The sequence below is a fragment of the Myotis daubentonii genome, chromosome 3, assembly GCF_963259705.1.
Source record: "Myotis daubentonii chromosome 3, mMyoDau2.1, whole genome shotgun sequence".
NCBI lineage: Eukaryota > Metazoa > Chordata > Mammalia > Chiroptera > Vespertilionidae > Myotis > Myotis daubentonii.
Window position 1 is genome coordinate 35,423,078 of NC_081842.1, and position 18,879 is coordinate 35,441,956.

General features: G+C 37.9%; 1 protein-coding gene across 3 annotated transcripts in view; it reads left to right on the forward strand.

Moving 5' to 3' along the window:
- Positions 1-18,879, forward strand: part of NAALADL2 (N-acetylated alpha-linked acidic dipeptidase like 2) — a 1,191,965-nt gene that overhangs the window by 349,299 nt on the left and 823,787 nt on the right. The window contains exon 1 of one of the 3 annotated variants that reach the window (XM_059687067.1): positions 8,196-9,024. The exons of the other annotated variants lie outside the window; for them this stretch is intronic. Coding sequence (XP_059543050.1) covers positions 8,982-9,024 — 43 coding nt within the window. The 5' untranslated portion in view covers positions 8,196-8,981. Of the gene's footprint in view, positions 1-8,195; positions 9,025-18,879 lie in introns of those variants that run through there. 3 annotated transcript variants of the gene reach the window in all.

Below are 18,879 nucleotides of genomic sequence, written 5' to 3' on the forward strand. Positions count from 1 at the left end.
TCGGGGTCCCATGTATGGAAGGATGAGGTATATTCGCAAGATTTATTAGAGCGAAAACAAAGGACCACCCCCAGGTGCCTGCTGTCTCATCCAGGACCAGGTGGCTCAGCCCCATCTCTCTGTGGAAGGATTCCAGCTCCTGGGGCCTCCGACCTGCACTTGTTCTCACCAAGCCCAGAAGAAGGGCCAGGCCCCAGAGATGCTGGACATCAGAAGTTTCTACAGTTTAGTTCAGTCCATGCCATAGTTTAGCCCACTCTCTGCCCACTGCCAGCTAGATGAGTCTCTGCTCCTGCCTGTGCTCTGGCTGAGCTGCCAAACCCAGGCCCATACTTGACCCCCAGGGCTGCTGCAGAGAGTGTCTATGAATAACGGGCAAATGAATGAACTAACCTGGAGCTTTTTGCTAAGCTTTTATTATATTGTTATCAGTGGAAGTGGGGGATCCTTTTCCCCACTAAGTTCTGAGGGTTGGGTCCTTATGATATCTTGAAAAAATGAATTTTCAAAGGCTCACACGGGAGTTATAATGATCTTTATTTGTGTGGAATTGCATCCCTTGATTTGTAAAGTCCCATTTCTCTTAATCTCATTCTGGAAGTTGTGCACTTGAGGTTCCAGCAGAGCTAAAAGCAAAGCCAGCTTGTAAAGTTTCCGTCCAATGGTGGAGTTGAGTCCTAAGGAGCATCAGGCCAGTCGTAGTCCATTAGTTCATTGTGTGGGATCCACATGGCTATGGGCCATATGGGTAGATGCAGAGGAGCCAGGAGAGGAAGCTCCCTGCAATCACAGTCCCAAGAATCCCACAAACCAAGAGAAGGAGCTCCTTTGTTTAGGAATTTATGTATCTCAAATCTTCCACGCCTCGCAGTGGCCATGCCTACTTTGGCCAATGACCTGTTCCCAGGTATGACTGACAGACAAATACCTTCCCTATGTTACCCAGATTTTCCTGGGCATGCATCTTTTCTTCCTCTGTCCAGTCCCTTCCTTGAGCTTGGGAGAGACTGGTGGTACCCTGGGGAGGGTTCAATTGCAGCTTCCTGGCAAAGCTGCACAGATGTCATGTCTATAAATGTGGCCTTCACTTTGCTCCTTTCCAGTTGTTAATAACTGGGTTCATTACAATGGTATCAATATTATGTTGGATTTGTGAAAGAATAGGCTTTCTTTCAAACTATCCAATCTCTTTCCTGGCTCTTTGTGGGCTTGTGTTGGTCCCTCACCGCTGCGCCAGCTTGGCTTCTACTGTGTATGTGCCCAGCAAAGGACTTTCCCTTTTGTTCCTTCTTCCTCCCCCTGTAATCTGGGGAAATGGCCAGTTGTTCCCTGTGGAGATTGGAAAACTAGTTCTTTCTTCCTCCTGGGGATTAGAGTCCCTTTGTCAAAGGAGGGGCTTTCCTCTGGGGTGTCTGAAAGCTCTGGCTTCCTAGTTAATTTGGCTTAATGAGATGTCTGCTCTCTTTTGCTAATATCTAACTAGTTGCCTCTGCCTACAATAATACTATTAAATATACATTTAAATTTTAACTACTCTTTCTTTTTCAAATTATACTTAGCTATCACAACTAGTCTTTCCACTGTCAGTAGACTCACATTGATGAGGCTGAGTTTGCTAACAAGAGTTTATCAATTTGAAACGTTTTGACATTTAAGCCAAGATTTCATGGGATCCTCATAAAAGTGCATAAGTCACTATATACTATGATTACAAGCTTGTATTTAATGTTTTGATACACAGTTCTAACACAATCTTAAATGGTATTGTTCCCAGCAGCAAATTAGAGTGCTTTAGTGGCAATAGGGGAGGAAACATTTTTCCTTCTAGGTTCTTTGCCTTTCCTAATATAAATTGACATAAGACAGATTAACAGGAGGAAATGAACTTAATTACAAGAGCCCCATAAGAATATGAGGCCTGAAGGGCAGCCAGGTAAGTGAGGCTTAGATAGCATCCTGAGCTATAAAAGGGTGTAAGGGAATACAAAGGGGAGGAAGGTCATTTACAGGAGAAATAAGGAGGTGTGTGGGAAACAAAGGTTGCTCTGCAATGCAGATAAGTTTATTTGGTTAAAAGTTATCTCTGGTAATAGCTCTCTTTGTGGTACAAGCCCTCTTTCAAATATGAATTTCAGTTGTTGGGGGGGGGGGGAGAGCGAGGGGAGGTGAAGAGCTTTCTCTGAATCTCCTGGGTTTTGATTGCATTTAGCTCAAAATAATCCTCATGACAAAGCGGCACATTTTGGGATAGCCTGTTCTGAACCCTATCAGTAGTATCACTCCTACCTGACTTCCAATTTGGCACCTCTGTGTCTGTTTTTAGATGAGTCATTGTATATCTTAATTATGTGAAAGAATAACCCACAAAGCATCAGTAATTGTTAAGCAACTCTGCTGTGTGTGTATGTGTGTTAACATATAATTAAATAGTTTCTTGGCTTCTTTATTTAATAAAACTGTAGTGGAAAGATCATTAAAATGATAATACTCTTCCTGCCATTAATTATGACTTATCTTTTTTTCCTTGTTAATGGATGCTTGTTACTACTGAAAGTTACTTTCTCCATCAATATTGACTTTCAGAAGATTCTGTATGCAATTTTATTGAGGGGGGGGGAAGAGAGAGAATTAAAAGTTTAGTTAGTAGGATTGGAAGGATATTTTTGCCTATCAATCAGTCAATCCTAATACAAAGCACCGAGTAGGCCTTAATTTTTTTATCCAAGTTTTTCTAGTATATTCACATGTATAGAAGAATAAATACGATTATGTGCATATTGGATTCAACTATTTAGAATTATAATATCAATTGTGTTTGGGGATGTCAGAGAAGCTTGAGTAATTGAACTAGATGTTATTGGAGGATTAAGAGTCAGTGGGATGGAAAATTTGTGGTGATAGAATAGTGACATTATTGAGTAGGTTGTGGAACAATGAACACAGGTGAGCATAGAAATAGTATGACTATGTTTTAGAAAGATCATGCTGGAAGATATAGGGAGGCTGGATTAGAGGAAAGAAACAATTCATTTACGGAGTTACTGTCTTGGCAACGGAGGATAATTGCCTCACCTATAGGAAATGGAAAGTTAAGGAGGTGGATTTCAATGACATTGATAGGACCTAGTGACTATTTGGGGAATGTGGGAGGGCATATTCAAGAATAAGTTTCTGTGTAGGGCAACTGGGCGGACAATAATACTCAGATCCAGGAGAGGGGAGGTAGAATATTTTGGACCAGCATTTCCAAGCATGAGAAAATCTTTAATTTAGCCCTAACCATTCTTCTTGTGCAATGCATTTCCCCCTCTTTCCTAGCTAACCTAGCTATCTTGTTTAGCAGCCATGGGAACCAGAAAATCCCAGCCTAGGAATTCTGTCTGTAACCAACCAACAGTGAAGGATAATTAAAGGTTGTTTTTCACCAGGTGAGTTTCTCAGGTGATAAGAGGTGCCTTCAGGAATAATTATCTTCCTTGTAAGAAGACACTTTTCCCCCCATTTATTTATTTATTTATTTAATTATTTAATCTTTATTATTAAAAATATTAGAGATGTCCCCTTTTTCCCCCATTGGCCCCCTCCATCAAGCTCCCACACCTTCTCTAGGACTTCACCACAATAGTTTCTGCCCATGGGTTATGCATGTATACATCTAAGTTCTTTGGTTAATTTCTTCCCATACCCCAACCCCTGCCTTGACTCTTAAAGTCCTTGGTCTGTCCCATGCTTCCATGTCTCTGGATCTATTTTGTTTGTCAGTTTATTTTGTTGGTTAGATTCCACATATTAGTGAGATCATGTGATACTTGTCTTTTTCTAACTGGCTTATTTCATTTAGCATAATACTCTCCAGGTCCCTCCAGGATGTCTCAAAGGGTAAGAGATTCTTCTATTTTACAGCTGCATAATATTCCATGGTGTAAATGTACCAGAGCTTTTTTTTTTTATCCACTCATCTATTGATGAACACTTGGGCTGTTTCCAGAACTTAGCTATTGTAAATAGAGCTGCTATGAACATAGGGGTGCATATATTCTTTCTGATTGGTGTTTCAGGATTCTTAGGATATATTCCTGGAAGTAGGAAAGATATACTTTTAAATGGAAATTTCCTATATGCATGTAAGTTTTCTTTACAAAAGGAGACATTTACATTTTACTTTCAGGCAGTAAAGTGGGGTAAGGAGAACCAGGTTCTCAATTACTCAAAATAATCCACATGTCCTAGAGGTATATTTTAGGGTGACATATTCTGGTACCCTTCAGGCACATCTACCTAATTCTTCAAACTATAATCAAAGATCCATCCTGGGTCCCAGAGTCTCATCTATATATATATATAAAACCCTAAGCGACTGGTCGACCATTCGACCAGGTGACCATTTGACTGGTTGCTATGACATGCACTGACCACCAGGGGGCAGATGCTCAACACGGGAGCTGCCCCCTAGTGGTCAGTGCACTCCCACAGCGGGAGCACCACTCAGTTGACGGGCTCCAGACACCTGGCTCACCGCTGACAAGTGCAGCTGCAGTGGCATGAGCCTCTCTTGCCTCCGCGGCAGCGCTACCCAGTGGCAGCGGCGGCAGGCACAGCAGGGCCGAAAATGAGCGGGAGCAGTATGGTGCCTAGCCTGGGCTCGGGCTCCTCACCAGCAGCCTGCGGCATCACAACTACTACATCCTCTGAGAGGTACTAGGTTGCAAGAGGGCGCAGGCCAGGCTGAGGGACCCCACCATTGCATGAATCTGTGCACCGGGCCTCTAGTGTTCTATAATCTATAATGCCAACATTCAGAATCTTAAATTATTACTCTTTTTTTTCAAATTTTCACATATATCTTTACTTGAAAATCAACTAAACATTTCAAGAGCTACCCACAAGTTTAAACTGCAATACTGGTTTCTTCCTCTTGTGCAGTTTCGGTAGAACCCACAAACTGAATGATAAAGGATGCACCTGGAACATCTTCCTTTGCCCACACTCTTCCTGGAGTTTGCTTTAGAAATAGAAGGTTGGAAACACAATAGGTGATGTGGTTAAACACTTTTTATTTTGTCATCTAAGTTGTTTTTAAAAAATATGCTCAGACTCGGCTGGCGTGTTGAGCATAGACTTATGAACCAGGAGTTCACGGTTCGATTCCCGGTCAGGGCACATGCCTGGGTTGCAGGCTCAGTCCCCAGTATGGAGTGTTCAGGAGGCCGCTGATCAATGATTCTCTCTCATTGTTGATGTTTTTATTGCTCTGTTCATTCCTCTCTGAAATCAATAAAAAATTTTTTTAAAAATGTGCTCAGTAATGTTATAGTAGCCTCAGAATACATTTAAAGACATATTCAGTCTCATAGACTTCCTTTCCATGATTCAGAAAATGTTGATAATTTTAATAATTATGTTAGTTTCCTTTTCACATTCAGTGAAGCTACTCTGCCTAATGCCACCCATGCCGTGTGTGTGTGTGTGTGTGTGTGTGTTGCTAAAAACAAAATCAACTAAATAAATCTAATGATCTAATTGGCAATATTAAGCAATTCATGTATGGGGCAGGGTCCCATCTAGCAACTAGAAGGGCTCTCTGCGGGGTTGTACACAATGAAAGGTTTTTGTAGGAAGAAGGGTGGAGCAAGGGAACTATTAACAGAAGAAGATAAATAATTATTTGTAGACCAGGACATCTTTTTGGGGGGTGGTTCCAGAGGAAAAGCAAAGGTTTTGTCATACTGATTGCTTCTTTCTATGGGGGCTAGAGAGGGCCCGTGGGACTGATTACCTCATTGGTATTGACCAGAAATTTTCAGACTGCTGGATTAAGATTATGTTTCTGGGAAGGACTGAAAGATCAGTTAAGGTTAAATATTAAAAATTTAGTGTTGGTATAATGGACTTTAGCCCAAGTGACTCCATTTTAGGCCAGTGGTTTTCTCTATCAGTGTATTTAAAGTAATGCATTTACTATTATTTTTTTTCTTTCATTCACTTGTATCTTTGACTCTTTTTTTGAAAACTTTCATAATTATCCTCATTCCTATATCCTTGTAGCTCTTAATAATTTGCCCTTGCAGATGAACTTCTAAACTTTATCATTTTTCTTTCCTGGAATAGATTCTTTAATTCACCTTTTCTGATGATGGTAATTTTATTCATCTTTACAAAATATGTTGAAGGCATAGGATGTAGTAGTAAATGTACTAGGCGCTAGAGATAAAGTGATCGACACAGAAATGGTCTCTGACATACAGATTGCAAGGACAGAAGTAATTAAACAGTGCATACAATACAGTGTGATGGTGAGAGGAGAAGTTCTGTGCTGTTAAGGGGCATCTGGAAAGTACAAAGAAGAGACTGTGGGAGGAGCTAACTTTCCCCTACCCTTAAGGTTCTTCTGGCTGGTCTAATACTCAAAGAGACATGAGACAGATTAGCAAGAGAAAATAACCAAATTTCATACATACATATGTATGGGAAACCCTCATACCTGAGACAGTCAAAGACCCCACATGCAGGAGAGATTTAGTGATAAAAAGGGCTATCAGGTATATAAGATATTCTGAGCCAGGAATGAGGTAACGCACCTTGGAGGCTCAAAGGGTCATTGCAGGGTGGTCAGAAGAACAGATGTTTAGTAAATAAAAGTTTGCCCTGCCATGTAGTTAGGTCAAAAGTTATCAGTGATCATCTCTGATGGCCAAGGCCTCTGATTCAAATTCTTCTAGGCAGTTAAGGGTGGGGGACATAAATTTCCCTTGATCCTGCAGCTCAAGTTGCCTTTAGCTCAAGACAATCTACATACCACAGAAGCACATCTTGGGGTGACTCATTCTAGGCCCCACAAAACCTCAACCAAGAGTAGGATCAAGAAGATTCCTTGCATATGAGTTAGGTAAAGGGCAAGTGATGAAGGAACCAGTTTTCCAGGCATTAAAGGCCAGAGAGATGGGGGCGGGAGGCAATGACACAAGGGAACTGGAGGGGAAAACAGGGGGGAGGAAGAGAGAGAGAGAAGGTACTTTATTAGTATTGAAATTGTTTCAGTATAGCTGAATGTCTGTTCAGCAACACAAACTTTTGAGGTTTCTGGTGTTTATATTTTTACATTTTTCTTTGGCTCAGATATAGAACTCTTCTACTTTCATAATGACTTCCTACATGCCATAATTCAGTTGTTAGATAATGGGAGCTTTATAGGTGTTACTTTATAGGTGCCCAGGGCAGATATGTAAATCCATTAGCAAGTTTGTCATAATGAGTGAGGATTGGTATGTGTGTTTCTTCTCTTATGCGGAAGTCAAAATGTGTTTATTATAATGTTGTATTGGCAAACATTCAATTTCAGGCTACTTTTGGTGACCCGTGTAGCACGGTATATATGTTACATCATGCAATTGTACTAGGCAAAGGAGTATGCTAGTTTGAAATGAACCACAACTATCGTTTTAAATCAGAGATTTGTGATACTAAAATTATTGAATGAACCTTAGATAATAAATGGTCCAGTTCCCTCATTGAACAGATGGGGAAACTGAGAAAAAGAGAAGTAATGAAAGGAAGAACTCTAAATGAACTCTGATGAGAATCTGCTAATGTCATGTTTGTTTTCATTTCTTATACTTTTGAGAAAACTTGTCTAGGTGTTTGCCCTTTTTATTGTTGACATAACTTATGTAGTCAGCCTTTCATTAATAAGCGAGCAAATGTGGTATGCAGATTTTTTTCCAAATTGAAAATAAAAGAACTATTAAAAGAGGAGATATTTGCGACTTGGATTTTATATATATATATTTTTTCTTTTTTTTTTAACTAGTCTGACCAAAGCTAACAGTTAAGGAATTCTAGAGGGAGAAAGTAGAGGTGTTTTTTGTGTTTTTTTTTTTAATTTTAGATGTCTAATGGGAGATAGAGCTTAAATATATTGCCTAATTTTTGTGGTCTACTTTCTCTCTCACTTACAAATGAGTAAAGATAAATCTCTAATTTGTCCCTAATTTTTGCTAGAGATTATTTTTTTTTTGAGGCACAATAGTTTGAGTCATGCTCACTATGTGCCTATGAAAAAAGAAATGCAGATATTGGAATCCACTTATAAATGAGGACTTGTGACACACCGAGTCATTTCCTTAAGACTCTCTGTTAATAAGTAACACAGCTAATGTCAGAACATAGCGACATCAGACGCCAGTGCTCTATTTCAGCCTTATTTCTACTGGCCAGAAAGGGGCGAAGGACAAGAGAAAGGAGACAAGAAAGAAGGTGATAGAAGAATAGGAAGAAGAGAAGGAAGACGAAGAGGAGGAGAAAATGTTGCTTGTTTGCTTATTAGCTGCCATGGACAATGTTTAGCAGTCATCCATTATTCTCTCAAGTTTTGTGGTAATCCTCTGAAATAGATATTATCTATATTTTATAGATGAGGAAGTCCAGTCTCAAAGACGTTGCATCCCTCAACTAGCTGAACAACTCGTAGTGGCCTGTCTTTCTACCACAGCACAACATTCATTCCCAGGCTCTTCCATAGCTCTCTGTATTTTTAAAAATGGACATTGCAAAATTCATGTTAAATTTTATTTGATTTCTGTAAGAGCAACAGATCAGAAACTCTAAAAAACAAATGAAACTCTGGCTCTGCACCACGGTGGGTTGGTAGCATCCACACACTTTTAGGAGGAAAATGAAAATGGGTTTCGGGACTAAAGTGAAAGTAAGGAATTAAAAGTTAATATTAAAACGGAAACAAAGCCACGTTTTGTGAAGCTCACATTATAATAGCAGCACATTGGATCAAAGGATGTGATCTCACTTCATAGTAAAACAGGTCCTGCAAGCCCAGGTAACTCAGGAAGCAGAATGGTAATTATTCACAGAAGAAAGCAGGTAGTGTACTGTTACACTACTACAGCAGAAAGTCAGAAGGTCAGGCCGCTCGCAGGGTAACTGACACAACTTGGAACTGTTCGGCCCCCTTTAAAAAGAGATAAAAAATGGGAGAGAATGAAGCAAGTTTACCTAACACATCCTTGCAAGGTAAGTGCCAAGAGCCGCGGGAATTTCTGCAGTCAGAAATTTAAGCAGTGCCCATTACAGTGTGTGTGTGTGTGTGTGTGTGTGTGTGTGTGTGTGTGTGTGTGTGTGTACTGGGCTAAGTTTCAATGTGTGTTTTGACGGTGCGGAGCATATGTGAGAATTTTTTCAGAAGAAACTGGCTGTCTCTGTTTTGCTCAGCAACTTGACCGACACAGACAGACACATTCAGGGAGCACAGGGAGATGCTTATGCTTATTACTGCCCAGCATAGTGCTGGATCAATGGTGCTACCGACCTCTGGTTGGTTCATTATTCATTTTAGAGCATTACCAAGAGAGATGGAGCATGGATTTTTGTCTCTACCGGTACAATTTTTATTTGTAATCAAGTTTTTCCATCTCTGGGTTTTATCAGCGAAGTGCCCTTGTAATAATGGAACTATTTCTAAAAGGTGGGAACCAGGATCTCAGCAGAGAGCAAGTCAGTGGGGAGAGCGGTCTGTTTTACATGACTTACTTAATCAGATACCTTTGTCCTTTGAAGGCACTGGCTCTGTTGACATTGGCTTGACACGGCTGCTATGGTTAGGCTTGTTGATAGAAACAAGTACAAGGTTCCTCACATGTTTCACTTTTCTGAGTGAGGAAAATCTTTTCCTAAAAAACAACAACAACAAAAATAGAAAGTGGGCCGAATGCTTATATGTTGCTTATATGCTTATATGATTTTTAGTAGTCTACTCTCTTATGATTTACCACTTTACAAGTAACACTTTAATCACGATTTTAAAAAAAATCTACTTATAATGCCATTTTTATTTTACTTTATTGTGTTCTTGTGAAGTTACCAAGGAAATCCCCAAGCCACTGAGTTTTCCACAAAGTGCATGTAATCAAACATATAAAACTACATCTGTGAAATATAACACATGCAAGAATAGTAATGAGATGATCATAGACATTCCTGGTTATAAAAGCATAGAATCCAATTAATAGATTTAAATTATCTTCTTTATTCTCTTTAATAAATTCTCCACTTAACCGGCTTAAGAATCTCAGAAGCTTATTTTTAGTTCTGTATGTTTCCTAAAAACGTTTTTGAAACACTGCATAAAGTGCTATTGTAAAGTATTTTTAATTTAAAGATTAAAAAAAAAAAGTCATTTAGTGCATTCCACTGAAGAAAAACTACGAGGTAAAAGACTCCTTTAGCATAATCCTATGAAATATTTTATTTTTATGTGTTTTATGGACAAAATATTATGCATATGATTCTTACTTGTATCTTACTAAATTGTGTCTGTAATATATTTCCTTGAAAAAGTATATGCTGTTCATATAATAATGACTTTGTGTGAAACATATATGACTGCTAGGCAGCCATCTGCACAGCCTGTCCTAGAACTGTGTGGGCGCATCACCTTTGTCTGCATTCAAGGGACCAAAATAAACTAAGGAAAACTGGGCCTTTCCTCTGTCCCCTTATCATCCCTTTTTGTGTCAGAATCATGGGTAATATTTTTTTCTTATTTTAGAGTCTTAAAATATGTATAGCTTTTCTGTTGTTGTTTTTTTCCTGATACTTGTATGTATGTTACATTTCTGGTACCATGTACCACTGTAAAAGGGTGATATATATATTAGAATTAATAATCAGCTTATATAAAAATGCACAAAGTTTGTAACAAAAGATATAGTAAATAATTTGAATGTCATGGTCTCAGTTAGAAAATGAGGTGCTTAGATCCATAAATCTCCTATAGTTGGAAATGCGTGTGAGATCAGTTCTTTCCCAGCATGTTTTCCTGTGTGCATTCTGTGAAAACTTTTCAATAGAGAATGTGTTCTCTTCTGATCACATCTGAGTCAATGTATTTCTGGTAGATCTACAGAGAGCTCAGATGTATCTTTTTGGGATATTGAAATGCTTCCATTCCAGTTGTATTTGTCTTAAGATTATTAAGTGAACCTATTAGTCAGGTGAGAGTTAATTAGAAACAACAGTACTTGGGTTGTTGGTTTTAAATTATTTCTGGATGCATTTCAAATTATAAATTAAAGCACTATGGGGATTATTTGCAGCTTTATTCATACATGTGAAGGTAAGAGGTTTTGATAAGTATGTTTAATATTTTATAAAAGAAATCAAGATTTATCCTGAAATCTTCATGTATGTAATGCTCTAACATTCTGTTTTCTGTGCAACACCCTGTCCTGTAACTGAGCTGGAGTTTAAAAAGTATCCAAGTGAATAAAAAGGCATTTTGCAATGTTGTCTAATTTTGCCTTGACTTGGTAGCATTTACCAAAATACTCTGAAGTTCTCTGAAATAATATTAGTTATTATCAGCTCTACTTATGAATAAGTGTTCTCTAGTAGAAACGACTATATTCAAATACTGTTTTGTACAGTAAACAAGTGGATGGTTTAAGTGTTTTGGCTGTAAGATAATAAATGTCAGTAGATTATTATTCGATGTCCATCATATACTTTGAATAATGGTTTTCTAAGGCCATGCATCGTATGTAGATTTCTAGATTCATTGCACCATCTCTAGCCAGAAATTGTGGGGCTGGTCATAGACATTGTCAATGATTATTTATTTTAGGACTATTTTCCTGTAGGTCTCTGTCCTATTTTTACACCTCGAAGCTGGTTGAGTGAGTTCTGGTTAGTGGAGCCCATAAACTATCAACATTTAATATTTCCAATAGTATTGGGAACCTATTCTTTTCTAAAAGAAAATGCAGGTTATCTTCAGCTTACTGTGAACATATCTCAGTTATCTTTTCAAACATGAAAAGCAATCTCACTCTTTCAGTCCCAATGAAATGTAACCCTGCAGACAATTATGTAAAGATTCCATACATGAAGGTTTACAATATTCTCAAGATTCACATAATAGAATTATATAGAGTAGGATAGAATGCCAGGATTTTCTTTCTAATTTTTTAAAAATATAAATATAAATATAAATATATATATATATATATATATATATATATATATATATATATATACCAAAAATAGTAGGGGTAAATGCTTTTTGAGCATTGTCATTTGCTGAGAAAATGAAGCATCATTTCCTTGCATAATATCTGCAAACTCACAGGTACCATCAAGTGGCACTTGGTCCATCCCTGACAGTAGTGAAAGGCCGTGGCTGGGATGAGAGAGGGTGTCAGTTTCCTTCTTGGCAAGCAACTCCCTGGAAAATTCCTTAGGCTAAGGTTTCTCCAGAGGCTACCCCCTTGACAAGGAAGGGCCACTAACCTTTTTTCCACTTCTCTCAAAATTTGTATTAACTGGTAGGGAAGACTCTAGTCCAGGGGTGGGCAAACTTTTTGACTCGAGGGCCACAATGGGTTCTTAAACTGGACCGGAGGGCCAGAACAAAAGCATGGATGGAGTGTTTGTGTGAACTAATATAAATTCAAAGTAAACATCATTATATAAAAGGGTATGGTCTTTTTTTTTTTTTTTTTTTTTTTTTAGTTTTATTCATTTCAAACGGGCCGGATCCGGCCCGCGGGCCGTAGTTTGCCCACGGCTGGCCCAGGGCTACTCAGTACAGTCTTGTTCCTTAGGCTGCCTACTATCAGCTGTGTGGATGTGTTCAAGCATCTTCTAATTATAGCCTTCCTTCCCACCTCAGTTCTCCTTAGTTCTCTAGATCCACAAAACTACAAAAACTAGAACTCAGAGGAAAATATTACAGAAGAGTTGGCTACATCCCATGGGATTTCAAGGCCAGCTTTAGACAGCAATCAGCAGAGAAGAGAAAATTCAGCTAACACACCGAAGGAGAATTTGGTTGTCAGAATTAGAGGGGGGGGGAATCTGTAGATTGTTAAAATTTGCAAGTTAAGAGGGAGCTTAGAGGGCCTCCAGTCCAATATTTCCACTCTGTCTTTACGGTACCAAACAGAGATCCTATGAAGAAAAGTGTCCTTGATTTCTCAGAAGCACTTGCCAGGTCTCCACCCTAGCTGTCCAGAGCCTATAATTTTATAGAGGAATTTGGCACGTTATTATCAGGACCCATTTACTTTCCTTTTTCAAAAGGGGAATCAGGCTCATAAATGCTTTCCACATTGCCATCTTTTAGTTTCTATAGTGATGGCCTGCGAAGAGTTGTCCAGTATTCACTGGGACTACTGAAACCTGGCCCGTGCAGGTTGGGGTTTTCTCTTGACTCCATAAAAGTTTCATTGATTTTTAAGACATTTACTTAACTCGCACTGCAACCAGGAGAAGTCAGCTTGAAAGTCCGTAGGCACATGCACTGAGTGTTGCTCATGATACTGCCATTTGGTAGAAGTGATACTCGTTTTGTTTGGCTAGGAGAAGGGGAAAAAGGCTAGGCAGAAGGTGCCTTCGTGTCTGTGCTCCTAAGTTGCAGCCGGAGGGCAGCAGTACTGTACACCCAACCTGTTATACTGGTTTGGTGTGCATGCTGGCTTTCTGTGGTGGAAAAATATTTCTGCATTCATTGTCCTAAACCATGCCTGTGAGTGCCTTGAAATCTTTCTAAAACTCCAAAGAGGACTAACCAGTTTGCGAGTCTCCCTTCCCAGCTATCACCCTTTAACAGCATTCTCAATTCAGAGACTTGCAAGGGTTCCTCTTTCGGGAGGAAGACTTTCACGGGCTCATAGTGATAGTTGGAACACGAAGAACTCAGACATTTTGGAATTGATATTTGCCTGTTGAGGTAGCAGGGCATTTTGGAGTTGACGCTCTGCTGTAGAGATCTTATCTAAGGACAGAATCGAGCACATTTGGAGCACATAAGATGGCAGAGAATGTTAAGGCATGAAACCCAAGGTGAGTGTGACCTACACGGTAAAGGTGCAGGTGAGGAAAGCTTGGGGATTTCCCCAGGTGTAAGGCAGAATCTTTGGAGCAGGCAAATGAGAGTCAGAGATGAACTCTGACATGATATATAAGAAGTAGTTAATGAAAACAACATAACTGAGCTGAGGTGGTCTCTTTTGCTCGTCTTAATAGCAATAAGACTTTCACATTATTAGAAATAAAATAGCAAGCAATATATTTGAATGGAACATGAGATACACGAGGTTAGAAACATGGTCCTTAGTTGAAACCTGCTGCTTGGGGAAAAGCCAGTTCTCAAACACTTTGAAATTTACAGTTTGTTCCTATGCTTCTAACTGATCTGAAAAGCACAGTTTAATCTCCCTTTGATTTAAGTGATATTTTATGGCACTGAAATTGTTTTAAAGGGACACGTTTTAAGTATCAATTAAAGTCACAATAAAATCTTCTTGAAGAAAAGGTGATGTATACCTACAGGATGACTTGATTATTAAACATTATTATTAATAATGCAATTAATTTTTTTCATATATTTAAAAGGCTGGATCTGTCTTTGAATCTGCTTTCTTTTTCTTACAGAAAAGAAACAAAGAGAGCGGTAATAATTTGATGATTATACATGTATAAACACCATATAATTGTTACATTGCACATGCCTGCTATCCAGATTTTGGAAAGAGTTTAAACAAATTTAGCTAATGCAGTAAGACTATAAGCCAGCCTTTGAATTGCAGGTTTTTTGGGGGTAGGATTATTGTCCAAGCATGTACTTAACTTATTACTGGAAGGTATTGCACTTGATACATGAAAGTGAAGGAAAAGTGAGCGACTGAAAAGATTGGAAAGAAAATGTGATTAGGATGAAAACACTTAAAAGGACATTGAGCTACAGTTGATCCCTTGAGCTGCTACTCTCTCTCCAGGAAAAGTGTATGTAAATAGTTTTATTGACAGGGTTATTTTGTTGCTCTGTTAATAGATGTTTAACCATCTCCACAGTTGAACACTTAGGAATGTGCATTCATAAATGCTTTGATAATATATATGGAAATGCAATCCACCAGTCCTCTTTAAACCTCTAATCATTGTATTGCAAGGTGTGTATTGTGTACTAAAAAAAAAAAATGAGTGTGACTTAGAGAGTAGGTATAAAATCCTACCTACTAAAATAAAATCCCAAAGAGAAATATTTTAGGAAAGTCAACTACTGAATTTAATTAATTGATATGAACATGCAAAAGATATGCACGTACGCCTGCTAAACATCAAAATCAATTTGCTGTGTGGCTTCAGACAGTTCTCATTTTGAGAACTGATTAAATTCATGTAACCTTTTCATCTTTGTGATTCTTTTGTTTTCTCCACAGTGAGTTCTTGTGAAACAGGGCACGAGAAAGAGAGAATTGAAGGGTCACCTTGCTTTATTTCCCTCTTTGTTTATGGACTTTTAATGCAATCACAGACAAGTCCCATCTTCCCTTAAACTCTTAATAAATCTTGCAAAATTCTGCATCACATCCACATTTCTTGGTGACACAGTTCAGAGGTGGAGAAATGTACTCGGGTAAAAAAAGGGGGAAGTTGCTTCCACTCTTGCCAATTCTTGGTTATGTATATTGTTGTATTGATCTTGACCATTGTTATAAATACAAACCATTTATAAAGAAACCTAGAAATTTATAGAGAGTTTATAGAGAAACCTAGAAATTTATGGAGAGCTTCATAGAGCAGATATGACGTAAACTGACTCTGGCAGATTTGGTAAACAGAATAAGTGACCAGAATGAAGAAAGTCTTTCCCGACAAAATTAACAGTAGAGAAAAGGTCTAGAAACTGAATTTAATTCATGTAAACTGAAGGTTACATGAATTTAATCCAATTATTTACTTGCTTTGTTCTCCTCTTTTATTGAAAAAAAAAAAGATTTTCCAAGAATTCCTACCTTGAAATAGACTACACATTAGTAAGCATAAAAGAAAATAAAGTTAAAATAACACAGTAGTTAAAATTTGTATAAAATATATATGCCAGAACATTGTAAACAGGTACTAAATGGATCACACATTTGCTTTCAAGCTTCATAGCAGCCAAAGGAGAGTCATAAATTTATTTTAAAATTGATGGTGTTCAAATGATATAAAAAGGCATCAGCTATTAAATAGATGCATAGATTTCTCCATTAGACATGGTGCTAGAAATCAGCATAATTTCTCTAGGTCCCAGGAAGCAGGCCCACCTAGAAGAGAGCGGTTTTTATTAGGCAAAACTAGGCAATAAAGTTTGAAAGATATAGAGGTAAGGAAGGTAGTAGTATTTAACTCATATCAGAATTTTGACATGGACAATTTTCTTTTGAACTCCATAAGTCACTGTACCATTTTACCAGACATTTATAAAAATGAGCAAACAAAAAAACCACACCTTTATATTGAAAAATGTTAAACATAATTTGAAAATAAAGGAAAGAAAAATAAAGTAATAAGAACCCTGGCCAAGGGTGGGAGATGTGTGTGTGTGGGGGCGGCTCAGTTGGTTGGAGCATCATTCCATACACTAGAAGGCGGCAGGTTTGATCCTGGTCTGGGCCCATACAGGAGGAAACCAACAGGTGTTTCTCGCTCACATTGATGTTTCTGTCTCTCTCTCTCTCTCCCTTCCTCTCTCTCTCCAATAGCAACAACAAAAAGAATAATTAAGAAATATAGGCAATAAAATACATAACTGAAATATTCACACTATTTCTATTTCAGAACATAAAATAGGCCATTTTTAAAATTAGGCAGCTATGCATATTTTATAATCATATGGAACTGCTCCATGCTCTTCTCTCCTCTGGAGTTTCTACTGGATTTTATGTGGGTGTTTTATGTTCATTTTGGCTACTGAAGGGTTCAGTACAGTCACTGTGGCAGATTGGCTAGTAGGGAGGGTATGGACAAAGAGTAAGAATAAAGAAAATCACATTGGTTTTGATAATATCCATATTGCATTATAAACCTACTTTAGAGACTTCACAAACTTCAGGTGCAGTGAGGTAATGATGCTGCCCTAAGTTTTTAATGTGGACAAAGGTAAATAGGAGTTTGGGAGAAAAAAAAAGAAAAATTTAATCAGAAACGAGTTATGTTTTTTTTTTAAAACATATTTTATTGATTTTTTACAGAGAGGAAGGGAGAGAGATAGAGAGTTAGAAACATCGATGAGAGAGAAACATCGATCAGCTGCCTCCTGCACACCCCCCACTGGGGATGTGCCCACAACCCAGGTACATGCCCTTGACTGGAATCGAACCTGGGACCTTGCAGTCCGCAGGCCGACGCTCTACCACTGAGCCAAACCGGTTTCGGCGAGTTATGTTTTTATTCTTGAGTTTGAGTTCTCATCAGTTTTAGGTTTATATTTTACATTCTTTTTAGTTTAGCATTGGATTTCTATGGATTTCTTTTAGGCATCATCTTTTTTTTTCTATATTAGAAAACTTATAATATTACTTATATTTCCAGGAATTAGTAATTACTAAGTTGTATTCATCAAAACACTCTTATGTGACTGAATAATATAATTCACAGAGACGTTGGTATTTAGATAATAGAATCTTCTGGAAAAGTAGTCTTCACATGAAATTTGCATTTCCCTACACTGATTAGTTAGTAAATAACTTATCTTCATAATCACATAAGTAAAAAGGAGAAATAACTAGTATTTATTTGCTGCTAATTTAAGGGAGAAACTTACTGAGCTTATATGGGTCTCACAACTCTCTTGGCTTTCTCTCTTCCTCCAACAAACACACCAGCTGACCCCCTTGTAAGTCCTCTATGTACTGGTAGTTTCTGCTGAGCTTCCTATGGTTTGTTCCTTCCTGTCATTCAGCAGTCAGATCAAGTATCATCTCAGTGAGACCTTCTCTAGTCTCTCAAACTAAAGCAGCCGGTCTCTATCTTAATGCCTGATTTTATTTCTTTTAATATCTCACCAAGTCATTTTTTGTATGTCTGTTTACTGCTTATATCCCTACAGTAAAAATTTCTCTCTGAGATGAAAGTCCATAGCTGACTTGTTTATTGCTGTATTTTCAGTGCCTAGAACCATAGGCACTGTATATTTTCAAGTATAATTGTAATATATTCAGAAAAAAAAACACATAAAATGCAATTTACATTTATTCCATCATGAAAATTAGTTGAGCATAAAGTAGCAGTCAATTAACCTGGTAAGTACAAAACAAAATAAAACAAGATGCCTTAACTAAAAAAAGTTTTAAAAAATTGGTAAATAGAAATGTCTTAGAATTGAAGGAGACCTTTTTCTAGAAGAAGAACCATGGACGTGGCATATGGTGGGGGATTGGGAACAATGCATCACCATTCACAATTAGGGAATGTGTTCTTCCTCATTTTTCCAGTCCTGTGTTGCAGTGGCTTTGGTTCTGGTTACCTAGGTGAGCTCTCAAGGAGTCTAAATATATAATAATGATGCTGATGGTGGTGGTGGTGATAAGGGGAAACATTTATTAAGTGTATACCAGGTCCCAGGAACTGTTCTAAGTGTTCAACATATATTATTTTATTTAATATTCACAACCACCTAAGAGGAATAAATGCTCAAGAAATATAAATACAAATAATTATATGACTACATCTTCCTTATAGGAAGAAAGCTGTCCTTCTCTTCCAGTTGAAATTTATCTTCCTCCTCATTCATTATCACACAGTGATGGAGACTGAGCTTATTTGTAAAAAAAAGAAAAAAAGAAAGAAAAAGAAAAAGAAATTTGAGAGATACTTGACATTAAATTTGTGTTTGTATTATTGGAGCAGGGGAAAGGGATTATGAAAACTAGGTTTCTGGCTCATGTGACTGAGAGAATAGTATTTTTAACTGATTTAAGAAATGTGGGGTGGGCAACAGTTTCTGGGACTGCTTTAAACAAGATTATTTTAAACTATAAGTGTTTATATTTATATATAACGGTGTCCAGGACTTACATTGCAAAAATGACACTAGAACTTGGG